Raw genomic sequence first — 22,943 nt, 5'->3', positions numbered from 1 at the left:
CTTTTTGACTAAGTTGACTTTGACCAATTGGAGCTCCAAATCAGCTTCAATATGCTTTGTAGGATTCCAAATAAGCTGAATATGAAGTCCCACACATTGCCCTTGCTTGTAAGAAAGAGAAAAAGCCAACTCAGCAAAATACAATAAAGCAAGCACAAAATACAATAAAAACAGGCCAAATTTGAAGCTGTCCGTACAACCCCTTTTTGAATGCCTTTGAAGCTGGCTTGACTTGATTCCATATACTCTTATACATATGTATTGAATCCATAAAGAGTTGGAACCATTTCATGCTACTCGATGTCCATATTTGCACCAAAATCGCTACCCGGGTCCGTATCGGCTTCCATCACTTGTATACTTAGGATAGGTCTTGGATCTTTGGATATGGACAAGCCCTTTTAAGTATAAATTATTCCCTAGATAAAAGCAGCAATATTTTCCTTAAACTTCTTAGCTTGAGCTCTAGTGATCGGCCCAGTCTTCATTCATATCGAGTCAGTACCCCAGTGGGTTGTCGGTTATGCAGGCTCGGGTGGAATCACATCAATTCATAATTATTAAACTCACTCTTTTACTTGAAATTAATCTAATTTTAATTGATTGCTTTTGTTTAATTTAGTTTATTTAGTTTTCAATTGTCATCTTAATTGTTAGTTCAAATATTACCAAAACCTAATTATCTTTAGTATTTAATTCTTAATCCCTTGGGTACGACAACCCTATTTTTCCACTTTATGAATTGAAAATGATCCGTGCACTTGTGAGTTGATTTTACACATCAAAAACTATTGTCCTAGGCATATCATGCAATTTAACAATTTTTTTGAAAAACAAGTTAGCAATATGTGATGCATCATCTATTTTATGACAAGTAATAAAGTTTGCCATTTTAGAAAACCTATCAACCACAACAAAAGTAGAATTCCTACCACTCTTTTTCTAGGTAATCCTAATACATAGTCCATAGAGATATCAATCCAAGAATCACTAGGAATAGGTAATGGCATGTATAATCCACGAAAGTTCAATTTTGATTTAGTTTGTTTATACTTAATGCACTTGTCATAAATTTCTCTACATCCTTTTTCATGCATGGCCAATAAAAATGTTCATGCAATATAGCTAATATCTTAGCTATACCAAAATGTCCCATTACATTTCAATGAATAATATAAGTTGTTTTTTGGTGAAAAATACCTAAGTTTCATTTTAAAACCAAGAGAAACACAAAATCAGCTTTCTTAACATATTTCCAGCAACTTATTCAAACAAAGCCAAGAACATCATTACCAATAATCAATTTCATCAACTTACAAACCTTGTTCTATTGTAAGGAAATTCAACATGAGGCAAACATTCTTCCCAAGTTTTGATATTCTTACTTATCAAAGCACGCAAAAAAGTAGACAAAGTTCAATTTACAACCTCTGTTTGTCCATCAGTTTATGGATGAAAAGTAGTAAAAAGTAACAATTTAGTGCCCAACTTAGCCCACAATGTTTTCCAAAAGTAATTCAAGAATTTCGCATCTCTATCAGACATAGTTGTTCTTGGCATTCCATGCAACCTAACAATTTCTTTAAAGAACAAATTAGCAATATGAGATGCATCATCGGTTTTATGACATGCAATAAAATGTGTCATTTTAGAGAACCTATCCACAACCACAAAAATTGAATCCCTACTATTCCTTATTCTAGGCAATCCTAAAACAAAGTCCATAGAAATATCTACCCAACAGTGGTTAGATATAGGAAGTGGCATGTACAACCCATGTGGTTGCAGTCGTGATTTAGATTGATTACATTTAATGCATTTATCACAAATTCTTTCTACATCTCTTTTCATATGTGGCCAATAGAAGTGTTCTGGTAGAATAGCTAAGGTTTTAGCTATTCTAAAGTGTCCCATTAATCCCCCACCATGAGAGTCTCTAACAAATAAATCATGCAAAGAACAACTAAGCACACAAAGTTTATTTTCCCTAAATAAAAATCCCTCAAATCTATAAAACTTTCCTTAGCATGCTTTTCACAAAGTTTGTAAATTTCACCAAAGTCATGATATAAAGCATATAATTCTTTAATTTGATCAAAAACAAGTAATTTAGCATCCAAAGTAGAAAGTAGTACATACCTATGTGATAATGCATCAGCTACAATATTTTGTTTACCTTGCTTGTAGCGAATAACATAGGGAAACGTCTCAAGAAATTCCATCCACTTGCCATGGCACCTATTGAGCTTTCCTTGTCCCTTTACATGCTTCAAGGACTCATGATCTATATGAATCACAAACTATTTAGGCCATAAGTAGTGTTGCCATGTCTCCAATGCTCTAACCAATGCATATAGCTCTTTGTTATAAGTTGGATAGTTTAAGGCTGTCCCACTTAACTTTTCATTGAAATATGCAATTAGCTTTCCCTCCTGTATCAAAACAGTACCTATACCTATTTCTGATGCATCACATTTAATCTCAAAAGTTTTGGAAAGTTAGGCAACACCAATAAAGGATCATTTATTAGTTTTTCATTTAATAAATTAAAAGATCTTCCTTGAGCTTCTCCCCTTGAAAACCTACCTCTTCTTAATAACCTCTGTCAAAAGGTGCAACAATAGTACTAAAATCTTTAACAAACTGATGAGGACATGGCCAGGAGCACCCCAAGATGGAGTCCAGAGCCATTTCACATCTCTACAGGACCAATAACCAGAGCAAGAGCAAAGAGGTTTAAAGAAGCACTAAATGGTTTAATTCAAGAGGCATTCACATCCCAAGGAAGCAAGTTCATTACTGAAGATGAACCAAAATTGGTCCATATGATTGGAACAGAGGATGCCAACACGAAAGAAAGCCTTACGCATCGAATCCAACAATATGGTGATGTGGCACGATTTGATGACATGGATGGTGATGTGGCATCATATGGTGACATGGCACATTTGCCACGTGGAGGATGATATATGCCTACATGGCATTGGTTGAATTTTATAATTAGGAAATATTAGTTTTATTTTATGTCTTCATTGGATTTTGGCATGTTGCCTATTTTATTTTCTGAATTTAGCTTTATTAGGTTTTTAAATTACTTTTCTATTATTATTAGGAAACTAGGAGATACATTAGGTTTTCTAAACCTAACCACATTAGATTTCCTAATGATACGAACCTAAAGCAACCTGCCTCTAAACCCGTAACCAAGATTGAATTAGGACCGTCTAATTACAAGTTATCAATGAAAGACTTCGACCCATTACCTATATTTGAGGTAAGAACCTTGGTATAGTGAAGACGCCACAATAGGGTGCGGAATAAACTATTGATAAGTTGAATTTGAACTCCACAAACAAAGCTTGAAAAAGTTTGATATAGTTCTTAGAGAACCAAGAGAATCACTCTCACTTTGAATCAAAATTGTAATCTCCTCTTTATTCATGACTTATGTGCCTTTAAATAGGCAAAATAAATTACAAAGCTTTCCTTAATTTGCTAAAAGTAAAGGTGGAATAATAATGGACGAAAATTAGGTTTAGGAAACCTAATTTTGATAGGTTTAGGAAACCTAATGTGATTAGGTTTAGGTAACCTAATTGGTTAGCTTTACGAAACCTAATGTGGTTAGGTTTACGAAACCTAATGTGATTAGGTTTAAGAAACCTAATTTAGCTCCTAGTTTCCTAATTTGAATGGCCTTTAATTCTTTGACCAATTCAACTCTAATAAAATTAGGAAAGTAATTTAAAAACCTAATAAAAACTAAATTAGGAAAGTAAATAGGCAACATGCCAAAATCCAATCAAACATAAATAAAAATTAATATTTTCCTAATTATAAAATTTTGCGAAGCTTACTTGGATGTCGTATCACCATATGATGCCACATCACCATGTTGTAAAAGTCCATGCGTTAAACTCTCTTTCACGTTGGCATCCAGCATCCCAATCATATGGACCAATTTTAGTTCATCTTCACTAATAAACTTGCTTTCTTGGGTTGTAAACACCTCCTGCATTAAACCATTTAGTGCCTCTTTCAATCTCTTTGCTCGTGCTCGGGTTATGGGTCCTGTAGACATTTGAAGTGGATCTGGGCTCCATCTTGAAGGGCTCCTGGTCATGTGCTCATCATTCCCCTCCTCTTGAAAAGAATTTGTCCTCAAATCATCACCTGCACAAAAAGGAGATAAATCAACGACATCAAAAGTAGCACTTACATTATACTCACCTGGAAGATCTGATTTATAAGCGTTGTTATTAATCCGCTCCAGAACTTGAAAAGGTCCATCCCCACATGACATAAACTTTGAATTTTGTAGCTCCGGAAACCTCTCCTTTCTTAAGTGCAACCAAACCCAATCTCCTGGGACAAACACTATCATAATAAGTCCACACATACAAGCTCATTTCGACAAAAATCACTTTTTAATATTTGCAAATAATCTTTCTTTCCTAAGCACATCTAAAACTAATCTAAGATGCCCTACATGCTCTTCTAAAGTCCTACTATATACAAAAATATCATCAAAGTACATAACCATAAACTTTCCAATGTACGCACGTAAAACATGATTCATAAGTCCCATAAAAGTACTAGGGCATTAGTTAACCCCAATGGCATAACCAACCACTCATACAAACCATGCTTTGTTTTAAATGATGTTTTCCATTCATCACCTTCCTTCATGAGAATTTGATGATAACCACTCTTAAGATCAATTTTTGAAAAATGCATGCACCATACAATTCATCAAGCATATCATCTAACCTAGGAATAGGGTAACGATATTTGACAGTTATATTTTTAATAGCCCTACAATGTACACACATTCTCCATGTTCCATCTATCTTTGGGGCTAATAACACAGGTATAGCACATGGACTCATGCTCTCTCTAACATACCCCTTTTCAAGCAATTCACTTACCTACCTTTGAAGTTTCTTTGTCTCCTCTGGATTGCTCCTATAAGCCGGCTGGTTTGGAATTGTTGATCCTGGAACAAAATCAATTTGGTGTTCGATCCCACTAATCGAGGGTAACCCACTTGGAATCTCCTCGGGAAAGACATCATCGAACTACCGCAAAAGAGAAACAATAGAACTAGGCAAAATAAATTCATCAGGGTTAGTTAAATGATTCATATATGCTTCTTTGTACATCATTACAATCATAGGCTTTCTACAACAAAAAAGTTTCTTCATCTCACTCTGTTTTGCATAAAAACTCTCTTTTTTCTTTCCACTCTTTTTCTTTTCTTTTTCACTCACACTCTCATCCTCACCACTCTTTTTCTTCTCTTGGTGGTTGGATACAGTATGATTATGTTGTTGTTCAGCTTCTCTCTGCCTTTGTAAAGCCAATTGATCATCAAAAACTTGTTTAGGAGTCATCGGCATAAGCACCAGTCGTTTACCCTTGAAATTGAAGACAACCGTATTAGTTTGACCGTGATGATTAGTATCTCTATCAAATTGCCACGGACATCCTAAAAGCAAATGACTAGCTTGCATTGGTACCACATCACAAATAACCTTATCTTCATAATCACCAATAGAGAATGCAATCTTCACTTACCTATTCACCTTCAACTCTCCACAATCATTAAGCCATTGTAGCTTATATGGTTCTGGATGCTTCATAGTGGATAAACCTAGCTTTTCAACCATAGTAAGACTAGCAACATTAGTACAACTTCTTCCATCAATAATCATACTAAATACCTTATCCTTGACTTTGCACCTTGTATGAAAGATGTTCTCGCGTTGCATTTCCTTCTCATATTTATACACAGTTAAAGCTCTTCTAGCAACCAATGACAAGTCCCCTCCAATTGGATACTTATAATCTTCTTCATCTTCATCACCAATGTCCTCCAATGGTGGCATGGATTCATTGTCCGACTCTTCTTCTTCAGTTTCAATGTCTCCACTTTCCCGAATCACCATGACCCTTTTATTAGGACATTGAATTGCAATATGACCCCTGCCTTGACATTTAAAGCAAATGATATCTCGATTTCTAGTTGAAGATGAATTGGATTTACTTATATGCTTAGATGAGGATGGTTCGGCCTTAACTTCGAATTTAGGCCGTGTGGTGGCTTTATCTTCATCCTTGGGCTGATTTGGTTTCCATATGGATGGGCTTGCTTTCCAAGTGTGTTGAGCAATACTAGGTCTTCTGGTACCCCTCCTCTTGAGTTATTACTCTACTTTGATGGCCATGTGCAGCATCTCCTCAATCTCCACATAATGTTGCAAGTCCAAGCAAAACATAAATAAAAAGTAATATTTTCCTAATTATAAAATTTGGCCAAGCTTAGTTGGATGCCATGTCACCATATGATGCCACATCACCATGTTGCAGAAGTCCATGCGTTAAACTCTCTTTCACGTTGGCATCCACCATCCTAATCATATGGAATAATTTTATATCATCTTCACTAATGAACTTGCTTCCTTGGGTTGTAAACACCTCCTGAATTAAACCATTTAGTGCCTCTTTCAATCTCTTTGCTCGTGCTCGGGTTATGGGTCCTATAGACATTTAAAGTGGATCTGGGCTCCATCTTGAAGGGCTTCTGGTCATGTCCTGATCACCTAAACCTATCAAAATTAGGTTTCCTAAACCTAATTTTCGTCCATAATTAGTTTTAACAAATTTAGGAAAGCTTTGTAATTTATTTTGCCTATTTAAAGGCACACAAGTCATGAATAAAATTCAGATTACAATTTTGATTCAAAGTGAGAGTAATTCTCTTGGTTCTCTAAGAAATATATCGAACTTTTCAAGCTTTGCTTGTGGAGTTCAAATTTGACTTATCAATAGGTTATTCCACACCTTATTGTGGCATCTTCACCATACCAAGGTTCTTACCTTAAATACAGGTAACAGGTCGAGGTCTTCCATTGATAACTTGTAATTAAATGGTCTAATTCAATCTTTGTTACGAGTTTAGAGGCAGGTCGCTCTAGGTTCGTATCATTTTGTTAAAGATGAGAAGGAAGTCCAATGGGAGAACATCTTCCATACTAGGTGCAAAGTCAAGGATAAGGTATATAGTATGATTATTGATGGTGGGAGTTGTACTAATGTTGCTAGTGTTACTATGGTTGAAAAACTAGGTTTACCCATTATGAAGCATCCACAACCATATAAGCTACAATAACTTAATGATTTAGGAGAGTTGAAGGTGAATAGGCAAGTGAAGATTGCATTCTCTACTGGTGATTATGAATATGAGGTTATTTGTGATATGGTACCAATGCAAGCTGGTCATTTGCTTCTGGGACGTCCGTGGCAATTTGATAGAGATACTAATCATCATGGTCATACTAATAAGATTGTCTTCAACTTAAAGGGTAAATGAGTGGTGCTTATGCCAATGACTCCTAAACAGGTTTTTGATGATCAATTGGCTATACAAAGGAGGAGAGAAGCTGAACAACAACAAAATCAAACTGTATCCAACAACCATGAGAAGAAAAAGAGTGGTGAGGATGAGAGTGTGAGTGAAAAAAAAAAAGAAAAAGAGTGGAAAGAAAAAAGAGAGTTTTTATGCAGAGCAGAGTGAGATGAAGAAGCTTTTTTGTTGTAAAAAGCCTATGATTGTGATGATGTACAAAGAAGCATATATGAATCATTTAACTAACCCTGATGAATTTGTTTTGCCTAATTCCATTGTTTCTCTTTTACAGGAGTTTGATGATGTCTTTCCCAAGGAGATTCCAAATGGGTTACCGTCGATTAGAGGAATCGAACATCAAATTCATTTTGTTCCAGGATCAATAATTCCAAACCGACCGGCTTATAGGATTAATCTAAAGGAGACAAAGGAACTTCGACGGCAGGTAAGTGAATTGTTTGAAAAAGGATATGTTAGAGAAAGCATGAGTCCATGTGCTGTACTTGTGTTATTAGTCCATAAGAAAGATGGAACATGGAGAATGTGTGTAGATTATAGGGCTATTAGCAATATAACTGTCAAATATCGTCATTCTATTTTTAGGTTAGATGATATGCTTGATGAATTGTATGGTGCATGCATGTGTTCAAAAATTGATCTTAAAGATGGTTATCATCAAATTCGCATGAAGGAAGGTGATGAATGGAACACGGTATTTAAAACAAAGCATGGTTTGTATGAGTGGTTGGTTATGCCATTTGGGTCACCTAATACCCCTAGTACTTTTATGAGACTTACAAATCATGTTTTGCATGCTTACATTGGAAAGTTTGTGGCTATGTACTTTGATGATATCCTTGTATATAGTAAGAGTTTAGAAAAGCATGTAAGGCATCTTAGGTTAGTGTTAGATGTTCTTAGGAAAGAAAGACTTCATGCCAATCTTAAAAAGTGTGACTTTTGTAAATCTGAGCTTGTGTTTCTAGGTTTTGTGATTAGTGCTGCATGTATCAAGTTGATCAAGAGAAGGTGAAAGCCATTCAAGAGTGGCCCACGCCAACTAGCATCACCCAAGTTAGAAGCTTTTATGGTTTGGCTAGTTTCTATCAAAGGTTTGTTAAAGATTTTAGTACTATTGCTGCACCTTTGCCAGAGGTTATTAAGAAGAGTATAGGTTTTCAATGGGGAGAAGTTCAAGAAAGGTCTTTTAATTTGTTAAAAGAAAAACTAACAAATGCTCCTTTATTGGTGTTGCCTAAATTTTCCAAAACTTTTGAAATTGAATATGATGCATCAGGAATAGGTATAGATGTTGTTTTGATACAGAAGGGAAAACCAATTGCTTATTTCAATGAAAAGCTAAGTGGGGCAGCCTTAAACTATCCAATTTATGACAAATAGTTATATGCGTTGGTTAGAGCATTGGAGACATGGCAACACTATTTATGGCCTAAAAAGTTTGTGATTTGCACAGATCATGAGTCCTTGAAGCACATAAAGAGACAAGGAAAGCTCAATAGGCACCATGGTAAGTGGATGGAATTTCTTGAGACATTTCCCTATGTCATTCACTACAAGCAAGGTAAGAAAAATATTGTAGCTGATGCCTTATCCTGCAAGTATGTATTACTTTCTACTTTGGATGCTAAACTACTTGGTTTTGAACAAATTAAGGAATTATATGCTTTAGATCATGACTTTGATGAAATCTACAAACTTTGTGAAAAGCATGCTGAGGGAAAGTTTTATAGATTTGAGGGATTCTTGTTTAGGGAAAATAAACTTTGTGTGCCAAGTTGCTCTTTGCATGATTTACTTGTTAAAGAATCTCATGGTGGGGGCTTAATGGGACACTTTGGAATTGCTAAAACCTTAACTATTCTACAAGAGCATTTTTATTGGCCACATATGAAAAGAAATGTGGAAAGAATTTGTGATAGATGCATTAAATGTAAGCAATCTACATCACGGCTACAATCACATGAGTTGTATATGCCACTTCCTATACCTAACCACCCTTGAGTAGACATTTCTATGGACTTTGTTTTAGGGTTGCCTAGAACAAGGAAAGGTAGGGATTCAATTTTTGTGGTTGTGGATAGGTTATCTAAAATGGCATATTTTATTGTATGTCATAAAGCCGATGATGCATCTCATATTGCTGATTTGTTCTTTAAAGCAATTGTTAGGTTGCATGGAATGCCTAAAACAATAGTGTCTGATAGAGATGCAAAATTCTTAAGTTACTTTTGGAAAACATTGTGGGCTAATTTGGGTACTAAATTGTTGTTTTCTACTACTTGTCATCCACAAACTGATGGACAAACAAAGGTAGTAAATAAAATTTTGTCTACTTTGTTACGTGCATTGATAACTAAGAATATCAAAACTTAGGAAGAATGTTTGTCTCATGTTGAATTTGTTTACAATAGATCTATACATTCAGCCACTAAATTTTCATCTTTTGAAATTGTACATGGTTTTAATCCTTTAACTTCATTGGATTTAACACCTTTACCTTTGAGTGAGCGTGCTAATTTAGATGGGAAAAGGAAAGCTGATTTTGTTAGGCAACTACATGAGAAGGCTAGAGCTAATATTGAGAGGAGAACCAAATAATACATGAAGCAAGCAAACAAAGGGCGCCAACAAGTTGTTTTTGAGCCTGGAGATTGGGTTTAGTTACATTTGAGGAAGGAGAGATTTCCCACACAAAGAAAATCTAAACTCATGCCACGTGGAGATGGTCTATTCCAAGTATTGGAGACACTTAATGACCATGCCTACAAGTTGGATCTTCTAGGTGAGTATAATGTGAGTGCTACTTTTAATGTCGCTGATTTATCTCCTTTCTGTGCAGGTGATAATTTGAGGACAAATCTTTTTCAAGAGGAGGGGAATGATGAGGACATGACCAGGAGCATCCCATGATGGAGTCCAAAGCCACTTCAAATCTCTACGGGACCAATAACCAGGGCAAGAGTAAAGAGGTTTAAAGAAGCACTAAATGATTTAATCCAAGAGATGTTCACATCCCAATGAAGCAAGTTCATTACTAAAGATGAACCAAAATTGGTCCATATGATTGGAGCGGAGGATGCCAACATGAAAGAAAGCCTAACGCATGGAATCCAACAATATGGTGATGTGACACGATTTGATGACATGGATGGTGATGTGGCATCATATGGTGACATGGTACTTTTGCCACGTGGAGGATAATATGCGCCTACATGGCATTGGCTGAATTTTATAATTAGGAAATATTAGTTTTTATTTTATGTCTTGATTGGATTTTGGCATGTTGCCTATTTTATTTTCTGAATTTAGTTTTATTAGGTTTTTAAATTACTTTCCTATTCTTATTAGGAAACTAGGAGATAAATTAGGTTTCCTAAACCTAACCAAATTAGGTTTCCTAAACCTAATCACATTAGGTTTCCTAAACCTAACCACATTAGATTTCCTAAACCTCTCAAAATTAGGTTTCCTAAACCTAATTTTCGTTCATAACTATTTTTTACAAATTTAGAAAAGCTTTGTAATTTATTTTGCCTATTTAAAGGCACACAAGTCATGAATAAAATTCAGATTATAATTTTGATTCAAAGTGAGAGTGATTCTCTTGGTTCCCTAAAAACTATATCGAACTTTTCAAGCTTTACTTGTGAAATTCAAATTTGACTTATCAATAGGTTATTCCGCACCTTATAGTGACGTCTTCACCATACCAAGGTTCTTACCTTAAATATAGGTAACAGGTCGAGATCTTCCATTGATAACTTATAATTAGACGGTTTAATTCAATGTTTGTTACGAATTTAGAGGCAGGTCACTCTAGGTTCGTATCACAAACCTTCGATACAAACTAGCCAAACCATGAAAGGTTTCCAAATTTTAATATGCTCATAGTGAAATGGTGAATCTTGAATTTTTAAAAGGTTTGTGGTAATTAGATTGTTTTTTGTTGTATAACTTTATATGATGATATTTTTGGCATCAAAGAAATATTTATGTTTTGATTATTTATTGATCATATTATCTGATTATATATGATTTATTTAAACATGTCAAGTATTTATACTAATTTTTTAGGTATGGATATAAAGGATTAAATTATATTTGTTAATGAGATATATGTGAAATGTGAATTTGTAATACTATGTGCCAAGCAGCAACATAGCTACAAATATAAATTTGTACAATTATGGATATAGGAGTGATTATATATATATATATATATATATTATCTAACTCTCTACAATTATTATGTGATGTAGAGGCTGGTTGAGGAGTTCGAATCTCGATGTCTTAGGATGCTAAAGGTAATATGATAGGATTTGATGTTGAGCATTGTACACATATTCTAATATCATTTGGATTATAGTTGTGAAACTATTATTATTGCTCATTGTTTATTTTTGAAAAATATAATTTATTTATTTACGTATATGAGTTTATGATTAGTATCATAATTACAAATATTTTCACATGATATATGATATCTGCTGCATTTTTTGGGAAAATTATGTGTTTTGTGAAATGGGCTTTCCAAAAAAAGGAACTGTTGAAAGAGTGAAAGTAAAATAGAAATGTTTTGAAGATAAGTAATTATTTGCATACTAATATTCTATTATACTCATTAAGCTTGTCTTATAGTTTTATTTTAAATTGTTTCCCCTATGCCTCGGTTGTTAGGCTAGATACATTACATCCAAATATCTTCGTTATTTGTGCATTATTCTACTGTTGATTTACTATTATTTCCCTTTGCCTTTTATCACATGATATTTTTTTTTTTTTACTGATTTTGATATATAAATTATATTGAGTACTTTTAATATTATGCATTTGTTCATTTGTACTTCTTAAATTTCTCTGGTAGAGTATTCTATAAGTATGACTCTTATGTTACCTTTCTCTCTCTTACCTCTTTGGTTTGAAGCCCTTAATGATTAGGTTGATGATTTTGTAAGAATTATATTACAAATGTTTATGTTATTTTATCTGTAATATTGTATTATATCTAAACTATGAGGAGATTTTACTTTATTTATGATGGAGAATTCGATAGGGTTTTTCTAAGTGGCACCACATTAGGTGTTTGGAAAGGATTCTGAGAGTGGCCTTGTTAAGAGATATTTTTATTTTATTTTTTTTACTTGTTCACTATTTTTTATTTTTTAACATATTAAACTATATTGTCTGGTTATAATTTTATCCTATCTATATTAAAAATAATTCATTTTAGTATATATATTTGTTGGGAATGCAAACCAAAGTTCCACATTGGTAGAATATACAAATAACATACATTGTATAAGCAAAATTGGCTACTCTATCCATAACCAATTGGTTTTGGGTTAGAACCTCATTTGGGCCAAGTAGATGGGCTTGGGCTATATGCGGTGCGCAAGTCACACTCTCCTTTATATTGTCGATTGATTGATACCAGGATGGAATTCTTCCATCACATATTGGTCGAAAATACAGAGAGCATACATCACATAACTCAAGGGGAACATATTGGTCAGAGATACAAAGAGCATACATCAAACAGAATCAAATAGTGATGGAATGGTAGTGAATCACCCATATCGATCAGAAATACTTTTTCAAATTTGTTGATACTATATTTCATTATAGTTCTATGATTCATAATATCATTTCTTATTTGATCATTTTGAATTTCATATTTGAAGTTGCAATTGGATCTATTCAAATCGATTCAATACATTTTTTATGTACCCATAGGTACTATATTGAATTTGAATTAGATTTCGGATCAATCTATATTGATTAACTGCCTCCGTTATGTTGTTGCTAGCAAATACTACTACAATTTTTTATTTTATATATTCTAAATCATTCCCACATGAGATCCGGACTGTGGACCGTGATGGAAGAACCTCACTTGAGTCTGGATAAGTGGGCTTGGACTGAGATTGTCGGCCAGTCGGGTCTGCATCCATGTAACGTGCACAAGGAGCATATTGCATCGATGGCAGTAAAGTATGAATTAGAGATTTTATGAGTTTGTAAAGGCTACGATTTTAGCGCAAAACAATGCCCATTTTGTGGTCAATGTGTAAATTGATCCCAAAAAAATAATAATCCTCAAACAACTAGATTTTTTCTCCTTTGGTAATAAACTGTTACTGTTTGATAATAGTAATAATAATAAAAGTAAGAAACATAAAAGAAACATGGATGGACAAATAGTCACGAACCGCTGTTTCCGCTCCACCTCTCGTTTCTCCTCACCGGCGTCCAAAAAGTTAGATAGAGAAGCCAGAAACATGCCAGGAAGGCAGAGAGAAGCGATTTTTCTCTTTCACCACCACCTTCTCTGGCCATCATCCTTTATATTTTTCTCTGATAATTTTCCTGATCTATTTTCCGAGAAAAAAGTAGAGGAAAAATGAGCGTCATTGATATCCGTTTCCGAGTCGATGCCGTATGCAAGAAGTACGACAAGTACGATATCGAGAAGCAGCGCGAGCTCAATGCCTATGTCAATGATTCCTTTGCTCAAATCTTTCATGCCATTGAAAATGAAATCAATGCCACTATTCGAGTTCGTTCCTTCTTTTTTTTTTTTTTTTTCCCCCCCTCCCCCTTTTCATCTGTTTTCAGGGAGGGGACGAAAATGCTGCTCTCCTGAAATGCTTACCAATTTTTTAATTTCCTAAAGTTTTCAATATCTGATTTTCTTTTTTTTCTTTTTTTTTTTTTTTTGGTTCAAAGTTATTGGCACATTACACAACTTCTTAATTTTTGTCCCCGTTGTTAAGGAATTTGTGGCGAGGTTTTGTTACCAGTTTCCTTGATTATCTTAACCATCATATCACAAGTCTGGTTAAAATTTTGCAGAAAGCGGAATTGGCTTCAACAGAAACAAATAGAGCTTCTGCTGTTGCAATGAATGCAGAGGTTCGTCGGACTAAAGCTCGATTGATGGACGAAGTTCCAAAGCTTAAAAAATTGGCTCAGAAGAAAGTGAGATCATTTATTAAATTTTCTACAATCTGGATTCTTTTTGAGTTGTTTATGGTTAATGTTATATTTCATTAGTTCACATATTGGCCAAATTTGATATCCGCCAGAGAAATAAATGCAAAGATTTGAAATTGAGTTTCTAATTTTATCCATCAAATACCAGGTCAAAGGGATCTCGAAAGAAGAGCTTGAAATTCGTAATGATCTGGTTCTTGCATTACCAGAGAGGATTCAAGCCATACCAGATGGGACTATGAATGCAGCCAAAGAAACTGGGGGATGGGCATTTTCATCTTCTCATAAAAATATAAAGTTTGATTCATCAGGTGTTTTTTAGGCCCTTTTATAACTCGTATGGTTCTGGGAGGCTTAGTCGATTGTTAATGGTAATTTGCTTCGTTACAAACCTCAGATGGAAACTTTGATAGTGATTTTTTCCAACAAACTGAAGAATCAAGCAAATTCAAGCAGGAGTACGAAATTAGGAAAATGAAACAGGCATGTAAGATTCCTGGTTCATTCATTTGCCTCTGTATTTGTTTGGTAAACGGGAGGGGTGAAAGGAAAGTAATTTGATAAGGTATTGCTTTTAGGACCCAATAGCTTTATAGTTTATTTGATTCAATTGTACATTTTCACAGGAACAAGGTCTTGATATCATATCAGAAGGACTGGATACACTGAAAAATTTGGCCCATGATATGAATGAGGTTGGTTGTGGCATCTAAAGGTCGTTATAGTTATGCTATCAAATAAATCAGAGATTCATAATCGGTTTCTATGTTTTCAGGAATTGGATAGGCAAGTGCCATTGATGGATGATATTGATACGAAGGTTAGAAGTGGTTCCCTTAATCACAGCCAATTCTAAGTCTCGTAATGGAGACTAATAATGTTGAAAATATTGATGATTTTTTCTGGTGCTTATCTAGGTGGACAGGGCAACAGCTGATCTTAAAAATACCAATGTTAGGCTCAAGGAAACTATTAACAGGGTAACTGATCTTAAAGATCAATTAAATTTCTGATTATATAGTCTACCAAGGTGCATTCTATAGTTTTATTTGGTGATTACACTGCAAGGTTTCAATAAAAGATCTTCTTTGGTTTTCTTCCAGGTGAGGTCCAGTAGAAATTTCTGCATTGACATCATTCTGCTGTGTGTAATTCTGGGAATTGCTTCCTACCTATACAAGTAAGCACATCTCTCTCAGTTTTTCTAGATTAAAATCATCTTTTAAAATGCATATCTATAGCTTGGCATTGATCTTATGTTTACTGTTTTTCTTGAATTCATGAATGTTGCTTGAATTAACAGAAGGCCAATGATCAAATCTTTAATAAAATATTTAATTGGGGTAATTTTTGCCTACAGTTAACCGTCTGAAATTGCAACAATGAAAATGAATATAAAGTGCCAAGGCACTAATTGCTTTCTGGTACCCAACCTTATACTATATAAAAACTAGGAAAATGTGGTCGTGATTGCCCAATGGTTCTGTTATGCTTTCTGTTTCACATGATAATTGGAACAAAATGTCAAGGCTTTTGGAAGAACATATGTAGTAATAAGGCGATGGTGAACAGAATGTCAACGCTCTATGTGTGTGTTGCGAGTACTGTGAAAAGCTGAACTTCTCCTTGGAACTTTTTTGTATGAATCAAAACTAATCAAAAGTTGTTGGGATTCTTTTCCATTTCAATACTTCTACTCTGCTTGGCTTCCTTTTCTTTCTTTTCATTTATATATTATCATTTTGTTCTTCTTAATGTTTGTGTTTGCATTTTATCTGTAAGAAGTTCCTGCATGAGAACAAGTTATTCTTGTTTGATGTTGGTTAAATTCTTCTTCTTATGATATAGTTGTTTCCTGTTCTAAATTCCTTTTTCGCTTTTCTTTCTATTCTGTTGAACTCTGTTTTCAATTATTTTTCTCAGACTTTAATTGCAGGTCTTTTTTATGTTGCAGTGCACTGAAATGAATTTACGTGGAAAGACTTCTGCTAAAGCTTATTGAATTATTACTTCTCTGGTATTATATTCTTCCATTATGTGAGGGCTTCATTTGCATCTTTCCAGCATCTTCAATTTGTGATTTCTTAATGCTCTTCAAAGTCAAAATGAGGCTTGGCCTCTTTATTGCATTCCAAGGGAAAGGAAAAGAAGACTTTAACAGCATATTACTTTTGTCTGATTATTTTCAAAAGAGTCAACGATGCTAAACTGAGAGTTCATTGGCAAAAAATATACTCCTGTGAATGAGACTTGAATGTGGAACTTATCTCATAAAACATTTCAATCTTGAGAGCTTTGTTCTCTTTGTACTTGTTAGTTGTAATTTATACCTTTTTTTATTTTCCATTGAATAAAACTGTCTACCTACTAAAAAAATAATGAATCCCCTATTGCTCTCTGAAGACAGTTATTGTCGTATTCTAGTATCATTTTTAATCATTTTTTCTTTTTATTGACATCTACTTGGACATTGCCTCATACATGAAGGGTAGATGTACATAGAGGAAAGCCATATGAATTTCTATAAAAATATTGCGAATGTCATAACTGAAGTATAATTTAATTTTACTTTGCATACTTGAAACCTTTTTTTTTTTTTTTTTTCCTTTTTGTTGGATGTAACATACTTGAAACTGTTTATCGAGGAAAAGACAATTCGTGTAAGAATTTTGTTTCTTCTTTTCATGGTACGTCAGTTATGCAGCAAGAAGTTTTTAATAATATTTTTTGACATTATTTGCATGGTCACAAATATATACACGCATATACACGCAACCAAAATACCATTCTCTAGATAGAAGACTTAGCTAGAACGAACACACTGCTTCGTTTCTGTACTATCTCATCGCTAAAAGTACCTACCTGTATCTGTCAAGGCCAATTCTTTAAGCTCCTGAAATTTGATACTGGAATTCATTGGGATAACATTAAGTATCTCATTGCAAAACTGGTTTCCGATGTAACCATTGACACTCTCGGTGGCCATTATCTTGCTATGTAGAAAATCCTCATATTTGTTCCTGCCGTCTAGATTATTGTAGAATGAGTGAAGGTTTTCAGTTTTAGTTTCTTCATAACTTTTCCTTTTAGATAAGTTGGAATAATTGTCCATGCTTACATTTGAAATCGTCTTGGCAGGATGTGGAGCTTGACCGGCAAGTATATAAGCTAGTAGTGGGCAGTCTTTGTATAAACAGTCAGTGATCATCTCATAGTTTGAACATGTAGAGCGTTGCTCAACTTTTGGCATGCAACTTACAGATTCAGCGCTATGGCTGTCCTGAACTGCACATGTGTTCTTTGACATATTGCCTTTGTATCGAACCCGACATAGTACCCAATCATCCAGCTGTGACAACGAGAAGCATTTCTTTTTTCATGAAATATTGAATTTCATCAAAGTCTTTTATGCATAAATTGCACGTCAACATGAAAATAAAGGATAAATAAAGCAAGAGAGAAAATAAAAATTACTATAATCCAAGATGAAGCAAAGAATCGTATGACTTACTGTGAGATCTTTTCTATATATGCTATCTGACAGCTAACAGTTTATGAACCTAGCCGTGTGCCTTAATACGTGTGTGTGCATAGGAAATTGCAAGACAGATTGCCAAAACTGTTGACAGTTGTTGCACCAAATAGACTTGTAACTTTTTCATCCTTCTTTGCTTTACTAAATCCGGCTAGTTCAATATATATATATATATATATACATAGATAAAATATGATGAATTAATATATTAAATGTACTAGAGACCTAACTGGGACACAACTATTAGGCCTAAAGGAGAGGAAAGCAGCCCAATTGTAGACCTTCTTGCTTTCTTGTTAACGAGATGATCATTCATTGAACATTGTCTTAGGTTATTCCCAGGCGGCAGCCAAGGGTCTGTTTATGATGTTAAACTGTACGGGAGTGGAATGGACTAGTTTAAAACTTTTATTGAATCAAGTTTAGAATTGTCAAATCCAATCCTCAAGCATCTAAGCTTAGGACCTGTTTGAAATGCGAAGCTAGTTTGTGTTCGATTAGACTATTTTAAATTTGATCTAATGAAATTGGATTATTTTAAATTTAATTAACTAATTTGATTGGACCAGATTCAAATAATTCAATCTAATCCAGTCATGTAATCTACATGGACAATAAATAATGATGTTAGCTCGGCTGAAGGAATACAGACTGGACCAGAAAGATGTTTATAAGCATCTTGAGCAAGCACACATCAGCAGAATAATAATCCTAGAAATGGGACAAAGCCAGTGAGCGAATGGATTAAAGGCTCTAAGCTTAGGCCATTATATATTAGGTTCTGGCATGACTATCCTGATCCCAATATCAAACTAGGATTGTTTGTGTCAATTTTCCAGTAGTTTTCCTCCTCCATGGCCTTGCATATCATCTGTAATTAATCATGTAAATATACACTTCGATTGAAAATGAAACTTAGTTTCTATTGCATCTGGCATGCTTCCTTTTCTATTTATACTTACTCTCATAGACCCTTTGAACCTTGAGGGTTTAATTGATGAGTCGGGGAGTCTGTATTCGTCCATCATCCAATCTGTCTTTTCTCCTTTTGGTGGCCGACCAATGTAGAAGACGAGAGCTTTCTTTACTCCTATTGGCTTTGCACCTGAAGAAGTGAGAATTGGCTTGTCAATTCCAGTGGCTTTCCAATAACCTAATCCTGCGGCTCTGTTCGGTCTGACTCCATTGGGATATTTTCGATCCCTGGGGCTAAAGAAGTACCATTCATCTTCTCCAAACAAAGCCTTATCTGTAACAGTGAAAATTAATTAAGTTACAGCAGTTTTCAATGTAAAAGATAATTCTATGTGGATGAAATGAATGAATGCTATGCAGTAACAAACTGGACAAACTGGGTAGCTCCCATGGATTATATCTATAGAGATCAATTTCGGCAATCACGGATGCTGGTAGTGGTCGTGAAGTGACTTTGTTTTGCAAGTAATAAACGATGAGTTCTTCATCAGATGGATGGAACCTGAAGCCGGCAGGAAATTTGAAAACAGAACTTAACTCTTCCTCCATGGAAGACAGAAAACAGATGAGGAAGCGATAGAACCAATCAAATTACCCAGTTGTAAATATGATAGCATTCTATGGAGGCATTATATATATGTGGTGCATTTTTCATTCAGATTATGTCACTGTTCCACATAATTAATTAAAATAAAAAACTGATATATATATATATATATACATAGGTAAATTTTATTTAAATATTCTCAATTTTATAATTATAATTAAAACAAAACTGAAGTGGTTCAAATGAAATTTTCTATATACATATATATAGTTATAATCTAGTATGCTACTTAGTTCATCCTATAGTTGGTTATTTATGAATAAAATCAGTAAATATATGACAATATTAATTTATAGTTTTTATTTTTATTTTTATATTTTAATACCAAAAATCTCAAGAGGAAAGTGAATATCTAATGAAAATTTATTAAGTTGGGATATGTGTAAATAATGTTAAATTTTTTTAAAAAAAGTAATTAAAAATTGCATTACTTTCCTTTGATATTATGCTACATCAATATCATACACCATAAAAAGTAAATTACATATTCTATGTATATAGTTTTGATATTATTAGGACTTTATAAAGAAATTATGAAGAGAAATATACACCATATAAAATGATACATAGGAATTTTATTTTCAATCAGCTTTAAAAGGTTGAATTGATGAAACAGACCCCTTTGAACTTGGCTCATAGATATTAATCAAGATGAGATAATATTTCAACTTACTTAAAAGATAATTTATATGGAGCAATTAACTGTAGTATAAGAGTTAGCTGATTAAATCGCAAAATGCTTACTAAGCTCCGATATTCCAAGCGGTTGGGGGTTGGACTGCGTGCATCAATTATTTAATTAATGTTATTCTTAAATCATTTTGTCAATTTTTATTTATAATTTGACAGCATGCAGCAAGAATAGAACTCCATTGGATTCTTCTGAGTTTTTTGTTATTTATTTTGTCTCTGTCATTGGTCATACCTGAAGCTTATTGACACAAAATCCAACTGCTTCTGTAGGTTGGTGTTGAATTGCTTATTAAATTATTGTTATCATACGTGGTGGTGATGCGAACACTATCAAACTTTTACATTCATTGTATTTTCTTCAAGTAGATGCACATTATTTATTATTATTTTTTTTTGTTTACATAATTTCAAGGGTTAATTGTACTAATATCTTTAATTATAATAAATTGCATTTTCAAGCTTTAAGATGTTATTTAGACCTATAAATTTCAATTTAAGATTAATTATACTTTGATACTTTTAATTTATATAGTTTTGTAATTTAGGTTTCCAATTTTCAAAAATTGATTGATCGATTCAATTTCAATTTTTAACCAAGGAAAACTTAGTAGTGGTTCTATCAGAAAATTTGTAATAAAATATGTAAGAAAAGTAATTTGAGTGTTGATTAATAAGAAATAAGTAGAACTGTTATAAATTTATTTGGTTAAAACTAAAAATTTAATTAATTTTCAACAAATTTAAAAATTAAAAATTTAAATCATTATTATTAAAAGTTGAGGATTTAAATTGTAAAATTTTACAATTTAGGAATATGAAAATGTTATTAACCCTTCGATGGATTACATTTGAATCCAATTTGATTTTTTTTTTTATATATATACATACATATATATATATATATATCTATGGGCCGTTAATGGTTACAGAGGATATTAGAATGAAAATTTCTAAAATTAAAGGTTATATTGCAAATAAGTTAAATCTAAAGGTTTTAAAAGTACAACAAATTGGATCATATTACATTTTAATTATTTATAATATAATTCATATGTACTAGAGCAGTAAGTACTGTTAATTAATTGCTAAATTTTTTAAACTAGAAAGACTAAATTACAAATAAATTAAGATTAAGAATGTGTTGTTTGTTTTTCTCACATATATCTTAAAATGGACTTATCTTAATTCATTAAGACATTTTGGTTTCTTTTTGCTTTTTTACTTGTTCCCAACTTAAGACTTAATTCTAGATATTTATGTCTTAGTTGAAAGAAGACAAATTTTATAGCTTATATCGTATTTAAAATGTCTTATTTTTTTATTATTTTTTTGTTTTGAATTAAATTTTCAAAATTATCTTAATAAGAAACAATATATTTCAACTTTGTCTTCAATGTGGCTGAATGAGCCCAGGATTCGAGAACAACTGAATTGGCCTGGGACATTAGATCGCTTGAATAGTCCTGGGAATGGTTGAACAGGTTCGAGACTCGATTCCAGAAACCATTTATAAATATTAGAACTTTTCTTAATTAAAGATAATTATATTTATTTCGTTAAAATTCATTGTTAATATCACTTATAAATGTTAAAAAAACAAAAAAACCTACCAAGACATAACCATTAATAAGGTCTATTTAGATCTAAAATGATTATGTCTTCTACGATTTAAGGAGAAAAAAAATAAAAAAATAAATGCACAACCTAAATGTTCTAAATTTCAAAAAATTTGATGAGATTGCATTTTAATATCGGTAAATGTGAAATAGAGCATTTAATCACCATTAGCAAATAAAATTTCAATTGAACAAAAATGAAATAAGTAGAGATTTAATAACCTAAATTACAATATTTTAAATTTAAAAGGTGAAGTGGAACTTTTTTAAATTTGATAATATTAAAATGTAATCAACTCTATTTTCAAAAAATGGTCCTCCTAATTGGCTGTTTTGAGTTGAATGGTAAAAAATTAGGTCCTGTTGAAGTTATGTAGGTAGTTCTTAAATGTATTATCAGATTCGAATTTTTATGTACGAAAAAAAAATCTTTCAAGATATGTCATGCATGACGGTTGCTCAGTGGATTATGTATATGGTTTGTAGAATCTGGTGTTGCATTTATGTAAAGATGCTTTTCTTAGTTTGTATCCCTTTCATAATTACATAGTTTTTGCCGAGCAAAGCATATGGGAAACACAAATAACTATCGGCCCAAAGACATGAAAAAGACAACAATAACAAAAGTACCGGCATTTTTTGCTGCATTGAAAACTTTCATTTTCAGCACAAGTGGCTTTGTTGTCCTCTACCCTCTAACTTCTTTTTAAATCTATAATTGTATATGCATGCCACATCATAATTGACGAAGTTTTATTAATTTCCTTTCAGAGTTTATTAAAAGCATATCAACTTTTCATTTATCCAATGTCCGAGCTACTTTTGAGAATTACGGTACTAGAAATATTAATTTTTTTTCCCTAGCTGTTTGTTATCTCTAACCCCACTACTTAAGAATAACTTTTTAACTTTTTTAAGTTAGTTCCCGTGATAACATATGGATATCTGCTATTATTTTATCCTGGATACCAAGTTGTGATTACTTAAGTACCAAAGATTGATTAAAAGAAATAGTAGGCGAAGTAAATTTTTGTTGGGTGATCAACGTCTCATCAGTACTGCATGATGTCTCAACTGTTCCTAAATCATCATCAT

At 33.1% G+C, this 22,943-nt stretch overlaps 2 protein-coding genes across 6 annotated transcripts; one reads left to right on the top strand and one right to left on the bottom strand.

Annotated features, from left to right (window-relative positions):
• Nucleotides 1-12,969: 12,969 nt before the first annotated feature.
• Nucleotides 12,970-17,901, top strand: LOC107411333 (syntaxin-71). Of its 3 annotated transcripts, XR_007239299.2 has the most exons (10): nucleotides 13,506-13,985; nucleotides 14,282-14,407; nucleotides 14,571-14,733; nucleotides 14,820-14,905; nucleotides 15,049-15,117; nucleotides 15,198-15,242; nucleotides 15,340-15,402; nucleotides 15,526-15,602; nucleotides 16,377-16,439; nucleotides 17,561-17,901. XR_007239299.2 is itself a non-coding variant. In XM_060812318.1 (9 exons), exons 1-9 carry the CDS (start codon nucleotides 12,986-12,988, stop codon nucleotides 16,387-16,389), a joined length of 645 nt encoding a protein of 214 aa, XP_060668301.1. In that variant the 5' UTR covers nucleotides 12,970-12,985; the 3' UTR covers nucleotides 16,390-16,820. The 3 variants fall into 3 exon arrangements, 2 of the variants coding, with proteins under 2 accessions (XP_060668301.1, XP_048324916.1); XM_060812318.1 differs by lacking the exons at nucleotides 13,506-13,985; nucleotides 17,561-17,901 and adding an exon at nucleotides 12,970-12,988 and having other exon boundaries at nucleotides 16,377-16,820; XM_048468959.2 differs by lacking the exon at nucleotides 17,561-17,901 and having other exon boundaries at nucleotides 13,511-13,985; nucleotides 16,377-16,820.
• On the bottom strand, nucleotides 17,082-19,549 carry LOC107411332 (NAC domain-containing protein 2). Of its 3 annotated transcripts, none has more exons than XM_025071165.3 (3): nucleotides 19,310-19,549; nucleotides 18,920-19,206; nucleotides 17,082-17,771 (listed from the first exon to the last, which is right to left on the bottom strand). In XM_025071165.3, exons 1-3 carry the CDS (start codon nucleotides 19,479-19,481, stop codon nucleotides 17,271-17,273), a joined length of 960 nt encoding a protein of 319 aa, XP_024926933.2. In that variant the 5' UTR covers nucleotides 19,482-19,549; the 3' UTR covers nucleotides 17,082-17,270. The 3 variants fall into 3 exon arrangements, with proteins under 3 accessions (XP_024926933.2, XP_015874383.2, XP_060668300.1); XM_016018897.4 differs by having other exon boundaries at nucleotides 19,301-19,547; XM_060812317.1 differs by lacking the exon at nucleotides 17,082-17,771 and adding an exon at nucleotides 18,490-18,828 and having other exon boundaries at nucleotides 19,301-19,547.
• Between the last annotated feature and the right edge of the window lie 3,394 nt (nucleotides 19,550-22,943).

Source organism: Ziziphus jujuba, chromosome 10 (genome assembly GCF_031755915.1).
Source record: "Ziziphus jujuba cultivar Dongzao chromosome 10, ASM3175591v1".
Classification (NCBI taxonomy): domain Eukaryota; kingdom Viridiplantae; phylum Streptophyta; class Magnoliopsida; order Rosales; family Rhamnaceae; genus Ziziphus; species Ziziphus jujuba.
Note: the sequence above shows the minus strand (reverse complement) of the source record. Positions and strands in the feature narration are given on the sequence as shown.

Coding starts and splice junctions, on each gene's coding strand:
- LOC107411333 (XM_048468959.2), top strand. CDS start 13,830: ATGAGCGTCATTGATATCCGTTTCCGAGTCGATGCCGTATGCAAGAAG. Junction 14,734..14,819: donor TATAAAGTTTGATTCATCAG/GTGTTTTTTAGG, acceptor TACAAACCTCAG/ATGGAAACTTTGATAGTGAT. Junction 15,118..15,197: donor TGGCCCATGATATGAATGAG/GTTGGTTGTGGC, acceptor CTATGTTTTCAG/GAATTGGATAGGCAAGTGCC.
- LOC107411332 (XM_016018897.4), bottom strand. CDS start 19,481: ATGGAGGAAGAGTTAAGTTCTGTTTTCAAATTTCCTGCCGGCTTCAGG. Junction 19,207..19,300: donor GGAGCTACCCAGTTTGTCCA/GTTTGTTACTGC, acceptor TCACTGTTACAG/ATAAGGCTTTGTTTGGAGAA. Junction 17,772..18,919: donor GGTTCAAAGGGTCTATGAGA/GTAAGTATAAAT, acceptor TCGTTGTCACAG/CTGGATGATTGGGTACTATG.